At 41.0% G+C, this 20633-nt stretch overlaps 1 protein-coding gene across 4 annotated transcripts in view; it reads right to left on the minus strand.

Moving 5' to 3' along the window:
- The window catches only part of PHRF1 (PHD and ring finger domains 1), a 91077-nt gene that overhangs the window by 35794 nt on the left and 34650 nt on the right, over nucleotides 1-20633 (minus strand). For 3 of the 4 annotated variants that reach the window (XM_089653590.1, XM_089653587.1, XM_089653588.1), the window contains exons 6-13: nucleotides 20163-20281; nucleotides 16133-16227; nucleotides 15107-15273; nucleotides 13005-13185; nucleotides 10725-10819; nucleotides 7589-7776; nucleotides 7077-7196; nucleotides 5645-5799 (exon numbers count right to left, since the gene is read on the minus strand). In XM_089653590.1, coding sequence (XP_089509716.1) covers nucleotides 5645-5799; nucleotides 7077-7196; nucleotides 7589-7776; nucleotides 10725-10819; nucleotides 13005-13185; nucleotides 15107-15273; nucleotides 16133-16227; nucleotides 20163-20281 — 1120 coding nt within the window. The remainder of the gene's footprint in view (nucleotides 1-5644; nucleotides 5800-7076; nucleotides 7197-7588; nucleotides 7777-10724; nucleotides 10820-13004; nucleotides 13186-15106; nucleotides 15274-16132; nucleotides 16228-20162; nucleotides 20282-20633) is intronic. The other variant, XM_089653589.1, reaches the window with a different exon arrangement.

A 20633-nucleotide genomic window follows, 5' to 3' on the forward strand; every position in this document is an offset into this window, starting at 1 on the left:
ATTAAAGTGCAAAATCTGCAGATGTTTTTAGAGCTCTAACTCAGCAAGTATAAGGGACGGTAGGAGTAGGAAAACGCTGAAACTACCAATAAGTGCCAGAGCTTTGCCTGATTAAAACTGTCCATAATTAGAGGAGAGCGGATACACAAAGCTATTGCAGGCATGTGCTTGCACCTCTATGTGCAGGGCAGAACAAATGCCAGGAACCAGGTAACCAATGTGCAAGTAGCAAACCAGTATTGGCTATAATTGATAACAGAAACACATTTTCCCTTGTTCCTTATAATTATCTTCTAGCTACTAAATTTAAATAACCGCTTTCCTAACATTTCCGAATTTTATCCACACCTTAAAATAAACCATCCATGTCTACTGGGTCCTGTTTTCTGCAAATCCTCATAAGCACGAAGTTAGAATACATCTATGATATCCTAGATAGAATGAGCTCACGCATACAGTTTACTAGAGTTTTAAGTTTTAATAGAATTTTTGTACTCATTTTAAAATCCTTTTCCTAAAGCAGTTCTTCAGTCCTCCAATTAATAAAAGTCAGCAGCTACAGTTTTTGTAGCTGCTGACATTTAATCTCCTGTCCCATGATCCAGCAGTGTCCTCGCCCGGCCAGTTTCTTCACTGGGCTTTGGTCCTCGGCGCCAGCATACTGTGGGTAGCCGGCTGAGACAGCTTGCGGCATCACAACCGGTTTCTCACTGTGCATGCACAAGCCGCACTACTCTGATTGGTCGTGCAGCTTTAATTGACCTGTGACATGTCCCAGAAAGCAGGTACCCACTCCCGCCCTAAAAATGATGTGCCACATCTAAAGGAGGAGAGAGGGAGCAGAACTTCCCCTTTTGGGGGGAACCGAGGGACAAAGGAAGTCAGACCTTTGGCTTATACGGTCATCTACAGGAGTATTACAAACTGTCAAACAGAAAACCATAGGCCAGCCCAGGGTAAAACTCCTCCTACCAGCATGCCTGTGTATTGTTTTATGAGGTAGGGGGGAGGGACAATGTCCCTTTACAGACTCAAAGAAAAGGATTTTGTAGGGAGTACATGAATACTATTTTTTTCTCTCATCCACGGAGGAAGTCTTAAACCTTTGGTAGTCCAAAGACAGTCAAACTAAAAAGCTGGGCAACACAGCAAATAGTCACAAATAGTCATGGAAACAGGAAACTGTGGATTGCCTGCAGCTCAGAGAGCCATCTAAAAAGGACCTGACACCCAAAGCTGGAACCAGATAGTGTAAAAACATAGAATGCATGAACAGAAGACCAGGAAGCCGCCTTGCAAATCTGAGAAACCGTTTCCTTACGCCGAAAAGCCCATAAGGTGCTCACACCACCAATGGAGTGAAGCTTAAAAGAAAAAGAATGTACCCAATCCTTGAGACCATAAACCTGAACAATGTTCTACCTGAACCTGAATGGGACAAAAGGAATGGAAGAACAATGTCCTATGGAAGAGAGAGGCAGCGACCTTAGGAAAGAAGGAAGTCCCTATGCAAGACCAAAAGGACCCTCTGCAACTTAAGATTGCAAGTTTATACCCTATCCTCGGTAATAGCAACAATGAAAGCAACTTTGAAGGGAAGTGTAAACAAGAGGAATGTTTCTAATAGGTTCAAAACACACTTAGACAACTTAATTCAACTCCCATAGAATCAAAGAATAAGGGACTGGGGGAACCACATGGAAGACCATTGCATAAAGGTCCTAAATAATGAGAAGTCAACAGTCTCTAAAACAGAGTGGACAACCCAGAGATCTGACCTTTGATGGGTGCTGAAAGCCAAAAGGTGATCCAGACCAAACTGCAGGAATTATTTTTTCCCACGGAGAAGCTCCTGGGATGGAAACCCTGGATTTACATCAGACGAAGAATGCGTTCCACTTCAAATGGACTTCCTAGCCCTGAGCATTGTAGGAATCAGATGTCCCTGTCCATTAGAATCTGGGCTTAAACAGCCATGCCGTTAAACCAGTGACAGAGTAGCAGGACGGCAAATTGGCACTTAGGACAGTGGATCCAGATGGTCTGACAGGGCGCGCGTGCGTCTGCTAAAAGCCTTACCAAGTTGGTAAACCACATCAACCAGGGCCAATCTGGAGCAATGACAATCACGAGAATGTCCTCCCATCTTGAGCCTACAAAGCAGGCAAAAGAAGGCTCTGGAGAATAGGGGCATAGACCAGGGTTTGCTAATCCCACAGGGCCACCTGCTTCTGCCAGAAGATCCACCTGGGTACAAACCTATCCAGTTTGATCTGGAGGGCAGGAGGTCCACATCTGGCCTCCCTCACTCAGGTCCTGAAATATCATCAGATGTAGAGATCACTGTCCTGGGTCTAGACACTGCCAGCTGATGAACTCTGCCTACCAATTATCTACACCTGACAAGGCTGAAACATGAAAGAACATGTCCAGGTGTTGGAAGGCAACATGTTTTTCTATATCAGACAGTTATGGATTCTTACTGCCTGGTTGTAAAATAACTATTTGGCCCATTGAATGTTATCTTGGAATGTCAAGAAAAGCAAGTATTTACGACAGGCGGTGTATAACAAAGGCTGCATACCAAAATCCTTGTTCTGGGAGTACACATATACCCCCTAGCGGTGGGTCATAGCGATGAGAGCGTGGGTGGTGCTTGAGAGTGCTTTTAAACTCAGTTTTGGCAAGGCTCTGTCTCTTTTGAACATTGCCTACCTGGGACCAGCTAAAAGATACTTAGTTTTGAGGACGAACTTACGTAACGTATCATCTTTCTCTGTAATATTGGTTTAGATTTCTGTTAGTGGTTTACTTTCTTTGAAAATAAATAAGACCTTGCTTCTTTGCGCATTGTGTTTGTTTATTATGGCCAATATTGCAGTATATTACATCCTTCAATATTGTCTATATATATATATATATATATATATATATATATTTACTAATTCATTATAGGAACAGACAAATAGTACATAATTGAATAATAAATAGGGGGATTCCAGAAAACCCACCCCCTTTATTAGTATTTATTTCACCAGGACAGGATGTCGCATCGAGATTTCAGTTCCTCCCCGATGATTGATGTTCAATACCGCTGTTGCTTACACTCTACATCCCAGGTGAGCCCGCATCACCTATCAGGGGGAAGGAAAGGAGTAGGAGGCAAGGAAAGACACTTGAGTTTGTAACCATGGGACACCACTTCCTGCACCCAGGAAATCTCGAACTGCAGCTGTCCAAGCAGTCTCAAAGGTCAAGAGATGTCCCCCCACTCTGGAAAGTGGAAGGGCACCTTCATGCAGAGGAAAGCTTGTCTGAGGTTTATGGAGTCCTGTGAGTCCAGACTTAGCAATTGGATTGGGAGACAAGCTTAGAGGTCTGTGACTCTAAAGGTAAGAACAGAGGTACACGTCTCACAAAGGAGATGATTTCACAATCTGCTCTTCTTACGCTGGGTAGAGGTGTGCTCTTGCCACCTGTAAGATCCTTAATGGGAACATCATCCTTTTAAGGGATTTAAACCAGTCAGACATGGTTGGAAAAAGTATAAACATAGCTAGAATTGGGTGCAAGATGGAACCAATTGGTGACAACAGTTCTAAAAGGGACTTCTGACCACCTTTTGGTTGGGTCCTTAAAAGCAGATGCATCCTCCAACTGTATAGTAGTTTTCTTGATAAGATGAGACACAGCTGGATCCACATATTCATGGACCATTTCTGAACAAAATTTGCAGCAAAGTATACAACTTAGCAAACGCTTAAGGGGGAGCTAACAACAGTTCAAGGTACTTCCAATCTATGTATAAAAACAAATGGAAAAGCAGGTACAAAAGGCAAGTCTTTGTAGCTTAGGAGTTCAATAGAGCATAAGACTGGCAACAGCTCTGGTAAAAGAAACAGGCTGAGCAACAGCTGGAAAATGCTTCCTCTACGCTGTATGGCAGAGAAGAGTGTGGAGCATATGAGCGTGTACCCCACCCAGTGGATGCCAGCACTGTTCCAGTGTTATGTCCCCTCACAGCAAAGACAAAATTATAAGGGAGTTTACAACACTTGGCCTGACCAGCTTAATCACTAAGTCCTCATGCACACTGGACATTTTTAGAGCAGCTGGTTTTGGCTTAGGACATTTTTTTCAACAGCCAGTAAACTCCCCAGCATGTTATCCTATGTGTCCATGCACACAGAATGTAATCAACATTTTTGGGGACATTTTTTGGATAGAAGAAAAAAAACCCCAGGACTAGTGGGAAGCTAAAAAAAGCTGAAAAACCTTACATTTTTAACGTGACTTTACACAGCTAACATTACCAGCGTTATCAAAACGTCTAGTGTGCATGGAGCCTAAGGGCTTGTTTACACAAACCACAAACTCAAATACTCCTGTGCTTGAGGATGGACTCAGCTACATCTCAGATGTCCTAGAATGTGCACTCCTTGCTGCCTTCAACGGACCGGGGTAGTCCAAATGACAGGATATAAAGAAAACAGAGGACGCACCGGCCTACTGCATTATCGTAAAAAGCATTTATTGAAATGAAAAAATTAGGTACCATACTTACAATTGACATAAACATCAATGGCATATCACAAAGAACAGCACTGTCCAATCCACACTACATGTCCATCCGCAATGGGAGCTCTGTTCTTACAACAGACTAACACATTTTAAGGGCCCTGAGGAAGAGGCAAAGCACTCGAAACACATTAGGCTGTTTGATCCTGACTTCTCTGATCCTCCCCTTTTTCCAGCCCCCCCCCCCCCCCCCTTTATCTCCTGATAAGACATTGTGTGGAGTCACTCTGCACATGCTCAGTTTGGTGTGTATTGCTAGAGAGGTTTTTTTTCTTTCCTTGGGAGAGTGCATGTGATCAGCACAGGGCCAATCAGCACTGTCCAGACAGACATCAGGGGTTCCGTATCCTCCTAGAGCAAAATGAAAACTCCTCCTAAAAGCTTTAACATGTTCTCTGCTGGACATGGATAGAAGTCACAAGACTGCTCTAACTGCTGATGAGAAAAGGTATTTAGCAGTTTCTAGTTACTAAAATAATTGCACTTCCATGCTCTGTGTACTGTGGGAGAGCAGATATAGTGAATGCAGGGTCCTGGGTTTAGTAACACTTTAAGACTTCCCGTGTCTCTTAATGGAAAAGAAAAAATGTTTTTATCTTTTTATGTTAAGGGAAAACTGTCTAAAAAAAATATATTCTGAAAATGCTAGTTGTCGGTCAATCTCTGACTTCAAAACACTTTAAGACACAGACTAAGAACAAGAAATCATCAAGCAACGACAGAAGTTCTATTTTGCATACTTCCAGCTAAGTGACTAGTCGATTCCTGAAGACACTTGTCAAGATAACAGCACAACCAACATTTTCAGAAATGGAATCCCACATATTTCTCTCAGCACAGGCTTCCTTTAAAGTGTGCATGTGACATTAAACAGAAATTAAAGCAAGCATGGCTGTCTTGCCAAATGTCAAACCACAGTAGAACAAATGATCATTCGTGACTTCTTTCCATCCACTATGCAAGCACAATGTCTAACAAGCATGAAAGCATGCAAGATTTACAGATGAGTTTATCTAGGTAACTGTACTAATATTTCATACTGAACAAAGTACAATTAGCAGCTTACTAGTTTTCTTAGCCAATAAAGATCCATCTCTACTGATGACAATATCGGAGCTCTTCATCATCAGCATGCTCTGTCCAGACAAAATGCTTCCCAGAAGATCTGGAACAGGTTCTGCCACTGCTACCGAGCCAAGAGCCAGCGGAGCCACACCGCCTCTACAAAACGTAAATGAGACAAAAAAAAAAAAAATACAGATGTCTTATTTGCATACATTGTGATAACTCTGAACAGGCTTCTGTAACCGCTTTCCCGTCGCCCTATAGTAGAACTACTGCTACAGGGCGGCAGGGCTGTGCAAAATCACGTATATATACGTGATTTTGCATTTCTGGGTAGGGGGCACGCACCGGCCTACCCGCACTGCCATTGGTGGCTAGGGATGTCAATCACCGGGTCCCCACTGGAGATTCCCCGCCGGCACCTGGCGATCATCAGGGTAAGCTGACAGGGGAGAGACCTGTGTGTAAACAAACAGCTCCCTCTCCCTGCCAGCAAGGACATGCTGCTTTGTATTTCTCTGCACAGCAGAAACATACAAAGCAGCATGTTTCCCTAATAAAACACAACACAGTTAACCCTTTGATTGCCCCAGATGTTAACTCCTTCCTGCCCAGTGTCATTAGTAAAGTGCCGGTGCTTTTTACTAGCACTGATCATTGTATTAGTGTCATTGGCATGTCAGTGGCAGTTAGTCAGCTCCCACCCAGTGTCAGAATGCGTGTCGCAGTTCCGCTATAAGTTGCTGATCACCACCATTACTAGTATAAAAAAAATAAAAATTCCATTTGTAGACGCTATAAACATTCACGTAAACCAATTATTTACATGTATTGGGGGTTTTTTTTTTAGCAAAGACAAGTAGAACACATTTTGGACTAAATTTATGAAGAAATTTGTTTTACTTTTTTTACTGGAAATGTTTTATAGCAAAAAGTAAAAATTTTTATTTTTTTTGTTTATAGCTCAAAAAATTAAAAAAACACAGAGGTGATTAAATACCACTGAAAGAAAGCTATTTGTGGGGGGGGAAAAAAAGGACATAAATTTTATGTACAGCGTGGCATGGCCGCGCAGTTGTCAGCTAAAGTAACGCAGCGCCGTACCGCAAAAAATGGCCTGGTCAGGAAGGGGGGTAAATCCTCTGGAGGTCAAGTGGTTAAAATGTGGCTCAAAAATGTACTGGGCTGCTTACCAGTCAAAACCTGGTAAGCACATGCTTGGACTTTTCAGTTGCGCACTAAATTATGCCCACTACACAAAAAGGGTAGTAGATGTGCCAGTTCATTTAACATTTTAGCAGTTAATTAAACAAGGGCTACTAACAAATAAGGATCAGCTTTTATTCCTTTTAATAACAGACAAAATAATTCTGTAGAGGCTGATGCAGCAAGCAGCATTTCATCACACATGTGCTTGTTCATATTAGTCTTACCTTGACAGCCCCACAGAGATAGGTCTTGCCACGGGCTGATGGGACCTCAAGGCAGAACGAGACAGGACCCTTCTCTTAGCAGTCAGTGGAGATGATGGACTTCTGGAATTATCCTCATTACTGTAAAACATGCACAATCATCAGATGAAAAGTTAACTTACTTTGTTTGCAAAACAGTCTAGATGACTATGAATGGGACAATTAGATGCTCTCGGAAAGTGAAGCAAGCTCTTATAGCAAATGAAAATAAGCATAAAAGACAATTTGTCTATAGACCTACTACTAGGACGTAATGAGGTCACACATTACCGCTTTACAATCCTTAGCATAATAATGGACAGGCATGCAAGCCCACAATATATTTTACTCCTTGCACTGCAGTTACCAGGGTTACTAAGAGGCTATTGTTCCAATTCAATATTAGAACAGAGAGTACCCTTGTGTGAACAGTCAGCCAGTCCAAGAGTGTATTTATCAGCTTTATTCCTGAAAGCAGACTGTAAGATGTTTACCTGTCAAATGGATCTAGGTCATTTGGATTTCCAAACACAGACAGTGTAGCAGCTCCAATGTCACTTCTCATGGAGCCCAGTGTTTGCTCTGATGCCCTCTGTATACGAGGTAATGTAGACCCTCGGGTTGGACTGCACAGACCCAAGGATTTAGCTATTCGCCTATGAGAAGTGAAAACTTTTCTATTCTGGAAAGAGAAGAACAAAATATTCATACAGGTGATCAGCATGAAAAAAAATTATGTGCATCTCCTAGGTGGAGGCTGCTACATTTTATTCAGAGTAATACATTTTCTTGCCATTTTGTACCTTAAAAAGGGAATGTATAGCAGTTTTTCAAGCATATACACTATTTTGGTTTATCATGATATGGTGTTAGATTAACCACTTGCCCTCCAGAGGATTTACCCTCTCCTTCCTGACCAGGCCATTTTTTGCGATACGGCACTGCGTTACTTTAACTGGCAATTGACCGGTCATGTAACACTGCACCCAAATGAAATGTCCCTTCCCCCCCCACAAATAGAGCTTTCTTTCAGTGGTATTTGATCACCTCTGCGGTTTTTATTTTTTGCGCTATAAAAATAAAAAGACTGACAATTTAGAACCCCCCCAAAAAAAAACAATATTTTTGACTTTTGCTATAAAGCATATCCAGTAAAAAAAAAAACCTTAAAATAAAATTGTCATAAATTTAGGTCAAACTATATTCTGCTACATGACTTGGCTAATAAAAAAAGTTATATAGTGTCTACAAATGGCGGTATATATACGGGAATCTTTATTTTTTAAATACTAGTAATGGGGGCGATCAGCGACCTATAGCGGGCATTCGACACTGGAGGGGGGTTGAGGGAACTAACTGCCACTGACACTAATACAGTGATCAGTGCTAATAAAAAGCACTGACACTGTACTAATGAAACTGGACAGGAAGAGGTTAACATCTGGGGCGATCAAAGGGTTAACTGTGTGCTGGGAGTGTTTTACATTATGAGCTGTGTTTTTTTTACTAGGGAGACAAGCTGCTTTGTATTGCTCTGTTGTGCAGATTAATACAAAGCAGCCTGTTCGTGCTGACAGGGGAGAGATCTGTGTTGTTTACACACAGACCTCTCAGCTTTCACTGTTCCTCATCGAATCGCTGGGTGACAGCGGGAAATCTCCAGCTGGAGGTGCAGGTATAATCATGTATATATACGCAATTTTGCTCAGCTCTGCCACCCTGTAACAGTAGTTCTGCTATAGGGTGGCGGGGAAGCAATTAATAAACCATTATTCTTCCATAAGTTTGTGATTGTGAAATATAGTGACCTGCAGTGTATCCACTAGAATGACAAAGCCATCAATCTGCAATCACTCTGCACAAAAACAGAGTAGAGAAAATGTTGTAGCTGGGGATTCACCATGTCGCCAAAAAGCTAACGCTAAGAGCTGAGATTAGGTCAATTTTAAAGCTGATCTCCAGGTTTGAGTTAAATTTAAATAGTTTTACAGGAAGCTTTGTATTTAACCACTTGACCTCCAGGCCTTTTTCTGACACTTTTGTTAAATTAGTTGGAACCCCCAAATTTTATATATTTTTTTAAAGCAGAAGCCCTTGAGAACAAAATGGTTGGTTTTGCAATTTTTTATGTTGCATGGTATTTGGACAGAGGAAATTAAAAGTTATTTGGGCAAAAATAAATTTTTTTGAATTGTAATGCAAAAAAACACAATACATACCAAACTTTTTGTAAAATATAAAAAGATGATGTTACACCAAGTAAATAGATACAAAACATGTTACACTTTAAAACCATGTACGCTCGTGCAACGGCGACAAACAACGCAAGTTTTACTATCCATATACAATGCACTAAAAGCCTTTACAGGTTACCACTTTAGATTTAAAAAGGAGGTCTAGTGCTAGAATTACTGCCCATGATCTGATGTTCACAGTGATAACTCACATGTGTGGGATGATCGCTGTTTGGTGCAGGACAGATGCATACATTCGCCTTTGCGTGCGAGCATAAAGGGCAGGGGCACTTTAATCTTTTATTTTTTATTATTGTGCTTTAAATTTTTTTTTTTTTTAATCAATTTTATTAGTCACAAGAAATGTAAACATCCTTGTGACAGCAATAGGCATATGACAGGTACTCTTTATTGAGGGATCTGCCCTTAAAAGCATTCAATATACCAAGAGCAGTGTTTTTGAATGCTTTCAGTTTTTTTTAAAAACTGCGCCATTTAGTTCTGAGTAAACCGGAAGTGATGTCAGGTCATTTCTTCCCGGGTTACTAAAGTAGAGAGATGATCAAAGCCGATCCCAGCTTTGTTTGGCTGTCTGGCTAGCCAGCAGACATGTTGGCTGGTCACTCGGGTCTCCCAGTGGGAGGGGAGAGCCTGAGAGAGACACTGAAGGCTTGTAAAAGCAATCGAGCAGCTTGTTAGTTACTCCGATTGCTTTTACAAGAGAGCCATCCACTGGCTCTAAAAAGTGGTACCTGGATGATGACTACAGTTGCAGGCATCATCACAGTATAACTACTTGAAATCTAGTGACGTAGTGATTAATGAATGCATATAAACCGGCTGAGGTACAGATCATCATGTCTTACACTGTCTCTCCACCTCAGCCAGAGGAAGTTTTGTATTAATTCAGAAAATACAAAGCTTCTTGTGAATGGCTGAGCAGTGCTCAGCCCGACTTGATTTTGTTCTGGGAATGGGACAGGAAGTTCTTGTCCCGCTGGTGGAACAGCCCCATTGACAATATAGATAAGACTACATGCAGCAAACAGCCGCTGCATCAGTTAGTGGAGTAAATAATTCATTTTGATCAGCTTGGTCCAATTCTACTATTTGAAACTTCAATAAAACCTAGAGTTAGGCTTTAAGTGCGATTTTTTTTCTCAATTTCATTTTTTTTTTAAATGTACCTCTGTTGTGCAGAACCAAAACAGGGGATGCTTCCCACTGCTCAGTAAAAGAAACTGGGGACATGTTAAACAAGATTGCTACAGACCACTGCCATTCCTGTTCATTTTGCTAAGCAATGCTCCCATTCCCACTACTGGAATAACTACAAAAGGGCTGCAAAGTAAGTAACATATTTGGCCTCATGCATTCCAAGGTGATAGACACTCACAGTTTGCCGCCGTCCCCTTCGCTTCTTGACCCGCCGCCTCCGCCTTTTACCCACACCACGACTCCCTTTAGACACCTTAGACTGACCCTTTTTTCCTGTGGGGAAAAAAAAAAAAAAGAGAATGTTTATATCTACTGTCACAGACATTGAGGTGTGTGTGGGGGGGACTTTCAGTAACAGTACCAAATGTATACAAGTATATTGTATACCTTCTCCTTAAGAACCACTGAGAGGGCAATACAATATATACATATGGAGATACAGTGAGTATAGAAAAGTATCACCCCCATTTAAAATAATCACATTTTGTTGCTTTGCAGCCTGAAATGAAGACAGACACTATTTTTGTTTTACCCAGCTGTATTTAAGCTCTATTTATTTATAAATCAAAAACAGAATCACTGAGTTGGAAAAAATAAAATCACCCTTATGTCAGTATTTTGTTGAACCACCTTTTGCTTTAATTACAGCCTTTAGTCTCCACTAACTTTGCACATCTAGACTTTGCAATATTTGCCCACTCTTCTTTGCAGAACTGCTCAAGTTCAGTTCAATTTGATGGTGACTGTTTGTGGACTGCAATCTAAGTCATTCCACAGATTTTCAATGGGATTTAAGTCTGGGCTTTGACTAGGCCATGCAAGGACATTCACCTTTTTCTCCTTCACCCACAGTGTGCTCAGGGTCATTGTCATGTTGGAAGGTAAACCTTCTTCCCATTGATAACTTTCTTGCAGAGGGCAGAAGATTTTGCTCAAGAATTTGACGGTATTTTGCCCCACCCATTTCGCCTTCTATCCTGACAAGTGCTCCAGTTCCTGCTGCAGAGAAACACCCCCATAACAGGATATTACCACCTCCATGCTTTACTGTAGGAATGGTGTTATTTGGATGGTGAGATGTATTGGATTTCCGCCATATTGTTTAGAGTTGAGTCCAAATCATTCCATTTTAGTCTCATCTGGCCATTTTTCAATGTAGCCTCAGAATCTTCAAGGTTAGTTTTGGCAAAGGTCAGTCATGACTGCATGTAGCCTTTCTTGAGGAGTGGCTTTTTTCTTGCAACCCTCACACACAAGCCACATTTGTGAAGAATTTGTGATACTGTTGTCTCATGCACACAATGACCACTCTCTCATTAATTTCTGCAACTGCTTCAGAGTTGCTGTAGGCCTCTTGGTAACCTCTCTGACCAGTTTCCTCCTGGCTCTTCCATCCAGTAAGGAGTGAGGTCTTGATCCAGGGAGAGTCTGTGTTGTACCAAATACCTTCCACTTCATAATAGACTTCACTGTGGTTCATGGATAAAGCATTTGAAATTGTATCCATCAACTGACTTGTGCCTGTTCACAACGTTATCCCAGAAATCTTTTGACAGTGCCTTGCCACCCATAGTTGTCTGCTTCAGTTGCACTACCAGTGACGGAAATGCTCCAGGAAAGCTCTTTTCGTGCTGAGCTAATCAAAATGACCACAGCTAATCACAGTTGAAGTCAAATGGCTTTGTGTGCCATTGAGAAGATGATTAGCAACACCTGATTGAGTTTACAAGTCATTTTTAGGAGGGGGGTATTCTTTTTCCAGCTCATTGAGTCTGGTTTTAATTTTTTTTTATTTTCTGACATGTTAGTGCAACTTATAACATCCAAGTGAAAGATAAAACAGTAAACACAGCAGGATAAAACAACATTCTGTATGCCTTCATTTCAGGTTGCAAAGCAACAAAATGTGATAATTTTAAAAGGGGGGTAATTCTTTTTTATACCCACTGTAGGTATACATTTCTACCATCTTTAGATTTAAAGCGGAGCTCCACCCAAAAGGGGAAGTTCCGCTTTAAGCACTTGTTGCCTGCTCCCCGTTAAGGATTGGCACCCTTGGGAAGCAGGTACCTGAAATTGACCCCCCTCCTCATAGTCTTCTAGGACACGTGACAGGTCCAAGAAGACTGCAGGGCCATTCACAAAGCGCAGCACTACTCGCGCATGCACAGTGGGCACCCAGCTGTGAAGCATCAAACTGAAAATGCCGGAGCTGGGGAGAGAAGACGACTAGTGAAACCAGCCATGATAAGGACACCGCTGGACCGAGGAACAGGTGTCTGTATTTTAAAAGTCAGCAACTACACTGGAACTCCACTTTAAGAATCAACACTGCTGGATCTCAAATTACAACAGAGAGATAAATTCAAACAGACATTCATCTAGTGTCTGATCAGGTGCTATCTTTCATTTCTACTCTGAAAAAGAAAAAAAAAAAAGGATGGTGTAGATTATGAACCCCATTGTCCTGGTTGGATCTTCTTGTGTTTCCTTCTCTGATACGCACCGACTCTCCTCCTTCTTCTGGTAGATGCAGGACGAGGGGTAAGATTACGCGTGTACACAGCAGTGTTCAGTCCAGCCACAACTGCTTCAATGGTTTCATCGAGAAGAGATGACAATAAATATCTGGGAACATTCTGTGAACAAAATAAAGAGGTTATGAAATTAGGGTAGAAAAAAGAATAATCATTTTATCTGAATGCAACCAAGGTCTAACTCCACTCAAGAGTTTGTTTCTCTTTTCAGGAGACTGGTAGTTTGATTTCCTACTAAACCATTGCAGATATCTAGGAACCTGGGCAAGCACTTTCACTGTGGCTATGCATCTCTTGCTTCCTTCTGATTTCTCCATAAGCAAGCCAAGCAAATTAACTGGTAAAAAGCATACGCTGCTCGGCCATAACTTTATGGCCACCCATCTAATATTGAGCAGATCCTTCTTTTTCCACTAAAACAGCACTGACCAGTGGAGGCATGGCGCCACTAGACCTCTGAAGGTATGCTGTGGTAATTAGCACCAAGCCATCAGCAGCATATACGGTAAGTCCTGTAAGTTGCGAGGTTGAGCCTCCATGGATCGGACATGTTTTTCCAGCACATGCCACATATGCTCAATTGGATGGACATCTATAGAATTTGGAGGCCAAGTCAACACCTCAAACATGATGTTGTGTTCCTCAGATCAATCTTGAATTCATCAGACCAGTCCACCTCTGATGCTCAAGTGCCCATTGTGGGCGCTAATGGCTGGGGACACTGGTCCATTTTTTCTACTTTCAATACATTAACTTCAGGGACAACATGTTAACTTTTTGCCTAATAAACCACGGACTTTCAGATGCCTTTGTAATAAGATAAACAATTTTATGCCCTTAACCTATCAGTGGTTAAGCTATGGCTGGTCTGTTTATATCAGAAATTTCTCACAGGAAGGGTAAAGAATGGTTGATAAATAAATGTCCCTATCAGTGTCCCAGACACCTTAACATCTGAGCAGCTTTTAGCCACTTCATTTCACCCAAAGAATAACAATTCATTTTAAATTAAAGTGTTACGAAACCCAGGACCCTGCATCCACTATATCTGGTCTCCCACAGTACACACAACATGGAAACTGCTAAATACCTTTTTTTCATCAGCAGTTTTGTGGCTTCTATCAGTGTTCAGTCAAGCATTAGGTAAAGCTTGATGGAGGTGTTTTCTTTCTTCTCTAGGATGCAAAACCCCTGACCTCTGTCTGACCAGTGCTGATTGGCCCTGTGCTAATCACATGCACTCTCCCAAGAAAAAAAATAACCTCTCTAGCAATACACACCAAACTGAGCATGTGCAGAATGCCTTCAGTCTGTCTTATCAGGAGATAAGAAGTGGTCGCTTGAAAAAGGAGAGAAACAGACGAAAGGATCAAATGGCCTTTTTACACAATGCAGACAATTAACCCCTTAGGTTCCACAGGGAGTATAACAAGCATCCTTTACTGCATATACAGACTGATTTTCCGGTTGTGGGTTTAGTAACACTCTAAATTGTTCTTTAAAATCCAGCCCCTACAAGGTTTTTACATTTTTTTTAAACCTATTACCATTTTCCATGTCATATTTAATTTCTTACTGAACTAGCTGTTAATAATCCCCAGTGAACCACTGTCAAAAAGTACAACAGAATCTGCACTTTTGGCTCTCTGCTGCATTGAAACAGGATTCATGGCAGACACCAATTCTGGTGTTGTGCCTCCACCATTCTCCATCTGCTGTTCCATTCACAAAGCACCATCACACTATCAGCCTGCTATACTTTGTCAAGGCCACTGCAAAGGGAGATGGCAGAAGCACAGCAGCACACCATATGTCCTTATACTCTGTCTCGATGCAGCAGAGACTAAAGTATGGCTCTTGCTATACTTTTTGGTATTAGCTCACTAGGGCTCAGTAACAACTGTTTCTTTAAAAAAAAAAAAATCAGTAAAGGGACTTATCAACAGGTTTTTAAAAAAAAAATTAGGGACGGAACTTGGGATTGGGATTGAAAGTTATACTTCAAATCTACCACTACCATTACCTGTGTGTTGCGTGCTGTTGTGCGGATCCTGTTGACACTGGCCCTAACCCTCTCACTCTGCCTGGTACGTGCAATGGCTCGAGTCCTTACAATATTGGTCCTGAGCCGACTTGTGGTGGGAATCACATCGGCAAGCAAGCTGGTCACCTCTTCTTCGCTCACTTGATCTGTCATAACAAACACGTACAACACAGACTTATTGATGGGGATTATCAGCCTATTTCAAGCCCACATTTTTAATTTTTTGATCACATGTGAAAGAATTCAAACCCCTAGTGTTTTGGTTTTTTTTTACTGCTTTCCAGCAACCTGCTAACCTGTCTGTGTTACTGCTGGAGATTATACCAGCTTTCTTTTCTTGTAAAACCAATGTCTACGTAACAGTAAGTGAAGAGAGCTCTTTAATGGGAGACCCAGAAAACAAAACAAAAAAATAAATAAATCGAATCCTTCCCTACTCTATCAAATCCTAAAAATCTCCAGCATTTGGAGACCCTCATTATCTATGTCACAGGGAGATTACTGATCTACAGAAATTAGTTATGCAATAGGTGCGTAGTGAGTGCACTAAACTCAGCTCTATGTATGGATATTGGTGTATCCTGGCACTTGCTGGGTGTGGGGAGGAGGGGTGGTATACATCTCCCAACCTGTAGTTCTCATAGAAGTAAATTTCCAAAAAAGCTCCAGAGCAGTCGAAAACCTTGGTTCTGCTAACTAAACAGCAGAATGTCTTCACAAACAAAAAGAGGAAGAAAAGATCAATGCTGGCAGATCCTGTTGCAGCCCATTAACTCAGGGTAGGAAAGCAGCAATTGAAAAAGATTTCCTAACCAACTGATGTTTCCCCAAACAGCTGTCAGCATCAGGCATCCACCTGCAACCATAGATATGAGATGGTCACCTTTCTATGGCTGCTGGAAGAATTAGTGCCCGACAAAAGCCAAAACTTTGTTCTAAATACAAATCTATGTACTGACAGACTAATCTTGTGAACGTATGGTGGTGTAGCAATAAATAACATACCGTCATCTGGCTGGTTAGTAGCAGCACACTCTGGACAGAACCATTCATCGACTGGAACAGCATTCAAAGGCGGTGTCAGACATTCCATGTGATACCTATGGAAGATAAACATTTTCCCTAAATGAATGTTAGGAATAGCTGTAGGAATGGTAGCATTCAAAAACGCAGGGAAATAAACATTTGAGATAATTCTGCATACAGATTACCCACATCCAATTCAAGGTGGCAGCTTAAAGCGGGATTAAAAAATTGTTATGGGAACGTGGCTATCAACATTGTCACTGCTGACTCACAAGCCTGTAGCCTATTAACAAGCTTCAGGCAATCTCACCTTACCCACTGCTTTCTGGATTGACAGTACGCCTCTGTTGCCAAGAGCCCCCACTGCGAGTTATAGCATCTTTGGGTGGGGGGAGAAAGTGGGACACTAAAGGAGCATTTGGCTTAGTCAAGGAAGGCAAAGTAAAGTTTTTGTTTTATTTTATGAGGTTTGTTTAACTATGTCCAAATGTGTACCAAATCATATAATAACTGGGTTTTATACAGGTTTAGATTGTCATACAGCCGCCTTTAACCACTTTCCAACCGCCTGCAGTACTTGTACCCGCAGATGAGTGGCAGCTACAAGCAGAGCAATGTACCAGTACGTCGCACTAACACAAGGGGATGCTCCGCACCCCCTCCCCGCGACCGCTGTGTCCACTGGAGGGAGGGGACCCAGTGGTCATGTGATCACGTCAGCAAAGCTGTTATGAGAATCTGATTCATAACAGCTCTGCTTCTCTTCCTAGTGATCTGTGATTGGCCCACAGCTCTCACATGGTACATGGGCCAATCACAGCACCCTGTACCATGTTATCAGCTGTAGCCAATCACAGATCACTAGTATTTTGAATAGTCATGAACTTAATCTATTCATGACAGTTCAAAGCCAGCATTGCATGAGCAATAATCTTTAAAAAAAATAAAATAAAATAGAGAATTTTTTTTTTTTTTTGCTGATTACCCACCTGCTATGCACGGGCAAGTGGTGGCTCTGGGCAAAGCGATTTACCCTTGCACTACTTTCTATTTCCAGGTGTGAGCGCTCCCTGCTGCCCCAGGACCTGTTGGTCCAGGGAGAGAAGCAAGAACACCACGCTGAGTAAAAGTACTACATTTTACAAACATGCATTAGATTAGCCCATTTAAGACTTTGATAGCCCTTATTAACCTTTTGATCACCCAGCCAGTGCCATTTGTACAGTGTCAGTATATAGAATTTTAAACTGATCGCTGTATTACTGCCACTAGCGACATCAGATAGCGTCAAGGTCAGTTAGCAACCCCCCCAGCCAGGGTCAGCTAGCATAAGATTGCCAGCACACTATTGTACTCACGCTATAGAGCACTGATCACCGCCATTACTAATATAGTGTTTGTACGGATCAACATATTGATCATGAACAGAACTAGACTAGTGCCCCTCCCCCAGTATAGTGTCCCCAAAAATGCAGGGTTAGCAGAATCAGCCCCATTCTCTGCCAGCACTAGTGTTTAGCCCCTTCGCTGTTTTTTACGGAAGCTTTGTATCGATTGTGGTCCAAAGCAATTCATACAGAAACAATACAACACCGCCCACCCAAATTCAGCTCTTGCCAGACAATTTGCATGGAAACCTAACACAGTTTCCAAATTTAAAAAACGTTTTTAGGCCTAACCCTCAACATGTGCATTACAGAAAAAAGAATGAATTGTGGTCATATTGGTCCACAGACCCAATCATATGCCCATGTTTTCTGCTGTTACATATATGCCCAACAAGGACCAGAAACGTGGTTATAGCAGGATGATGCCTGCAGCTACAGGCAGCCTGGTATAATTTTTTTCAGCTGGTGGTCGGCTTTCATGTAAAAAGCAGTCCTTGAGGCTAATTAACTGCTGGTTCGTTTTCATAAGCAGTGGGAAGGGAATGCAGCTAGCGATTCCGCCGGCTGACCATACAGCAGATCAGGGACTGCAATGGTGCCAATCATCTCTACGGTCTAGGAAACTGGAAGCAACGAGCATTTCATAATTTTGGTTTTGTCTGATATAAACAGCACCATGTTAAAATTGGGAAAGCATCTGATCGCACCAATCTTGGTGTGATCAGATGCTTTAAGCGCAGAGGAGAGATCTAGAGTCTAATAGACCCCAGACTTCTCAGAAGAGTACCTCGATACCCTGTGATAATGCTAAAAAAAAAAAAAAATTAAAAAAAAAAATTCATCCCCGCCGCTCCCCATGCTCGAGCGCAAAGGCAATCACAAGCATTGGTCTCAATCAAGGGCAAGTGTCGGTAAGATCGAGGGCAGTAATTCTAGCATTAAACCCCCTGTGCAAATCTAAATTGGTAACCTGTAAAGGCTTTTAAACTGTTGTCTATGGATATTAAAAATGTTAATAATTTGTCACCATTGCTTGGGCGTGCGCAATTTTAAAGCATGTCATGTTTGGCATCCATTAACTCAGCACATCATCCTCTTTGATATTTTATCAAACTGGGCAACATATTGTGTTTTTGTGCTTTAAAATTGTTTTTAAAAAAAAAGTGAATTTTTTCCAAAATATCTGCGTTTGAAAAATCGCTGCGCCAATATTAAGTGACATAAATTTCAACACCCACCATTTTAATCTCTAGGGCCTCTGCTTTAAAAAATATATACATGTTTGGGGGGTTCAAAATAATTTTCTATCAAAAAAGTTTTTTTCATGTTAACAAAAAATGTCAGAGAATACTTGGTCTTCAAGTGGTTAGAAAAGTGGGTGATTTGTGGCATAAGCTTCTAATGTTGGTCCTGAAAAGCCAGGATAGTAGAAGCACCCCCTCCCCCCCAAATGAACCCTTTTTGGACAATTAAACAAGTTTTTGGAAAATGAAAAAAGAAAACGAAAAAAGCATTTTTGACAGAAATAATATCTGCAAAATACTCACCATTCCTCTTATCAAAATTTTTTGGGGTGTCTACTTTCCAAAAAAGGGCTCGTTTGGACTATCCTGGCATTTCAGGGCCTCCGAAACTGTGATAGGCAGTGACATAAGGAAGCATGCCCTTTGAAAGCATAAAAGGTGGTCATTGGATTTTAAGGGTCTGTATGTGGCTAGGCTGCCAAAAAGTCTCTCACGTGTGGTATCCTCATACTCAGGAAACGTAGTAGAATGTGTTTTGGGGTGTTACTCCACATATAACCAAGGCATGTGTGAGCAACATATCATTTAAGTGACAACTTTGAGTTAAAAAAAAAAATTTGTAATTATCCAAACAGTGGCAAAAAAATAAAATCTTACACGGACTCAACATGCCTCTCAGCAAATTCCTTGGGGTGTCTACTTTCCAAAAAGGGGTCATTTGGGGGTTTTTTGTACTGTCCTGGCATTTTCACACCTCAAGAAATGTGATAGGCGGTCAGAAAAGAAAAGTTGCGTAAATTCCAATATATATATACACCACAGTTTGTAGATGCTATAACTTTCACACAAACCAATTATATATACACGTATAGGGTTTTTTGGGGGTTTTTTTTGTCTTTTACCAAACACATGTAGCAGAATTTATGCGCCTCTCATATATTTATATATATATATATATATATATATATATATATATATATATATATATATATATATATATATATATAAAACTAAATTTGAGTTTATGGGATTTTTTTTTTTTTGGAAAAGTAGAAAAAAATAACTTTTTTTTCCTCCAAAATTTTCTTTCTTTTTTCGTTTAGATCACAAAAAAAGAAATTTAAAAAAAAACTCAGTGATGATCAAATGCCACCAAAAGAAAGCTCTGATTGTGTTAAAAAGGATATACATTTCATTTGGGTACAGTGTTGCAGGAGCACGCAATTGCCAACTGAAATAGTGCATTGCCGAATAGCAAAACATGACCTGGTCAGGAAGGGGGGCAAACCTTCCGGGGCTGAAGTGGTTAATAATCCACTAAGGATAAAAAATTCTTTAGCAGACCATTTAAAGGTAGGCGGACACAAACGTGCTTACCCAGCATCACAGCCATCACAAAGCAGCAGTCTATCTTCACGGTCACTGCGTCCACAAACTTCACAGTTTGTTGGATCCTCTTCCTCCTCTGTGATTGCATTTTTGTTTTGTATAGGGACCTAAATGAGGGGAAAAATAAAAATAAAATTTGGTAATGTGTTCTATAGCTTGCACAACAAGAATTATTGCTTGCATTTATGCATATATTGCTCAGCATTTTCTAATATGAAATGGTTAAAACCACATTCTGAGCAATATAATTTCCTGAGCAGTTTAGGTTTTAAAGGCTTTAAAGAGAATGCAGTCAATGTTTTTGCTGAATGATGGCTAAAACCAATTGTATTATCAAATTTCATTTAAAATTATTAGAAAATGTCTTCTCTGTATATTGCAAAGATTTAATCAGTCATTTCTGCCAGTTCCTACCCACTGGTGATACTCTAGATTTAATATGAACACTCTTTGCCCATG

This window comes from Staurois parvus, unplaced genomic scaffold (assembly GCF_062004578.1).
Source record: "Staurois parvus isolate SC_StPar_1 unplaced genomic scaffold, SC_StPar_1.0 ptg000715l, whole genome shotgun sequence".
NCBI classification, from domain to species: Eukaryota; Metazoa; Chordata; class Amphibia; order Anura; family Ranidae; genus Staurois; species Staurois parvus.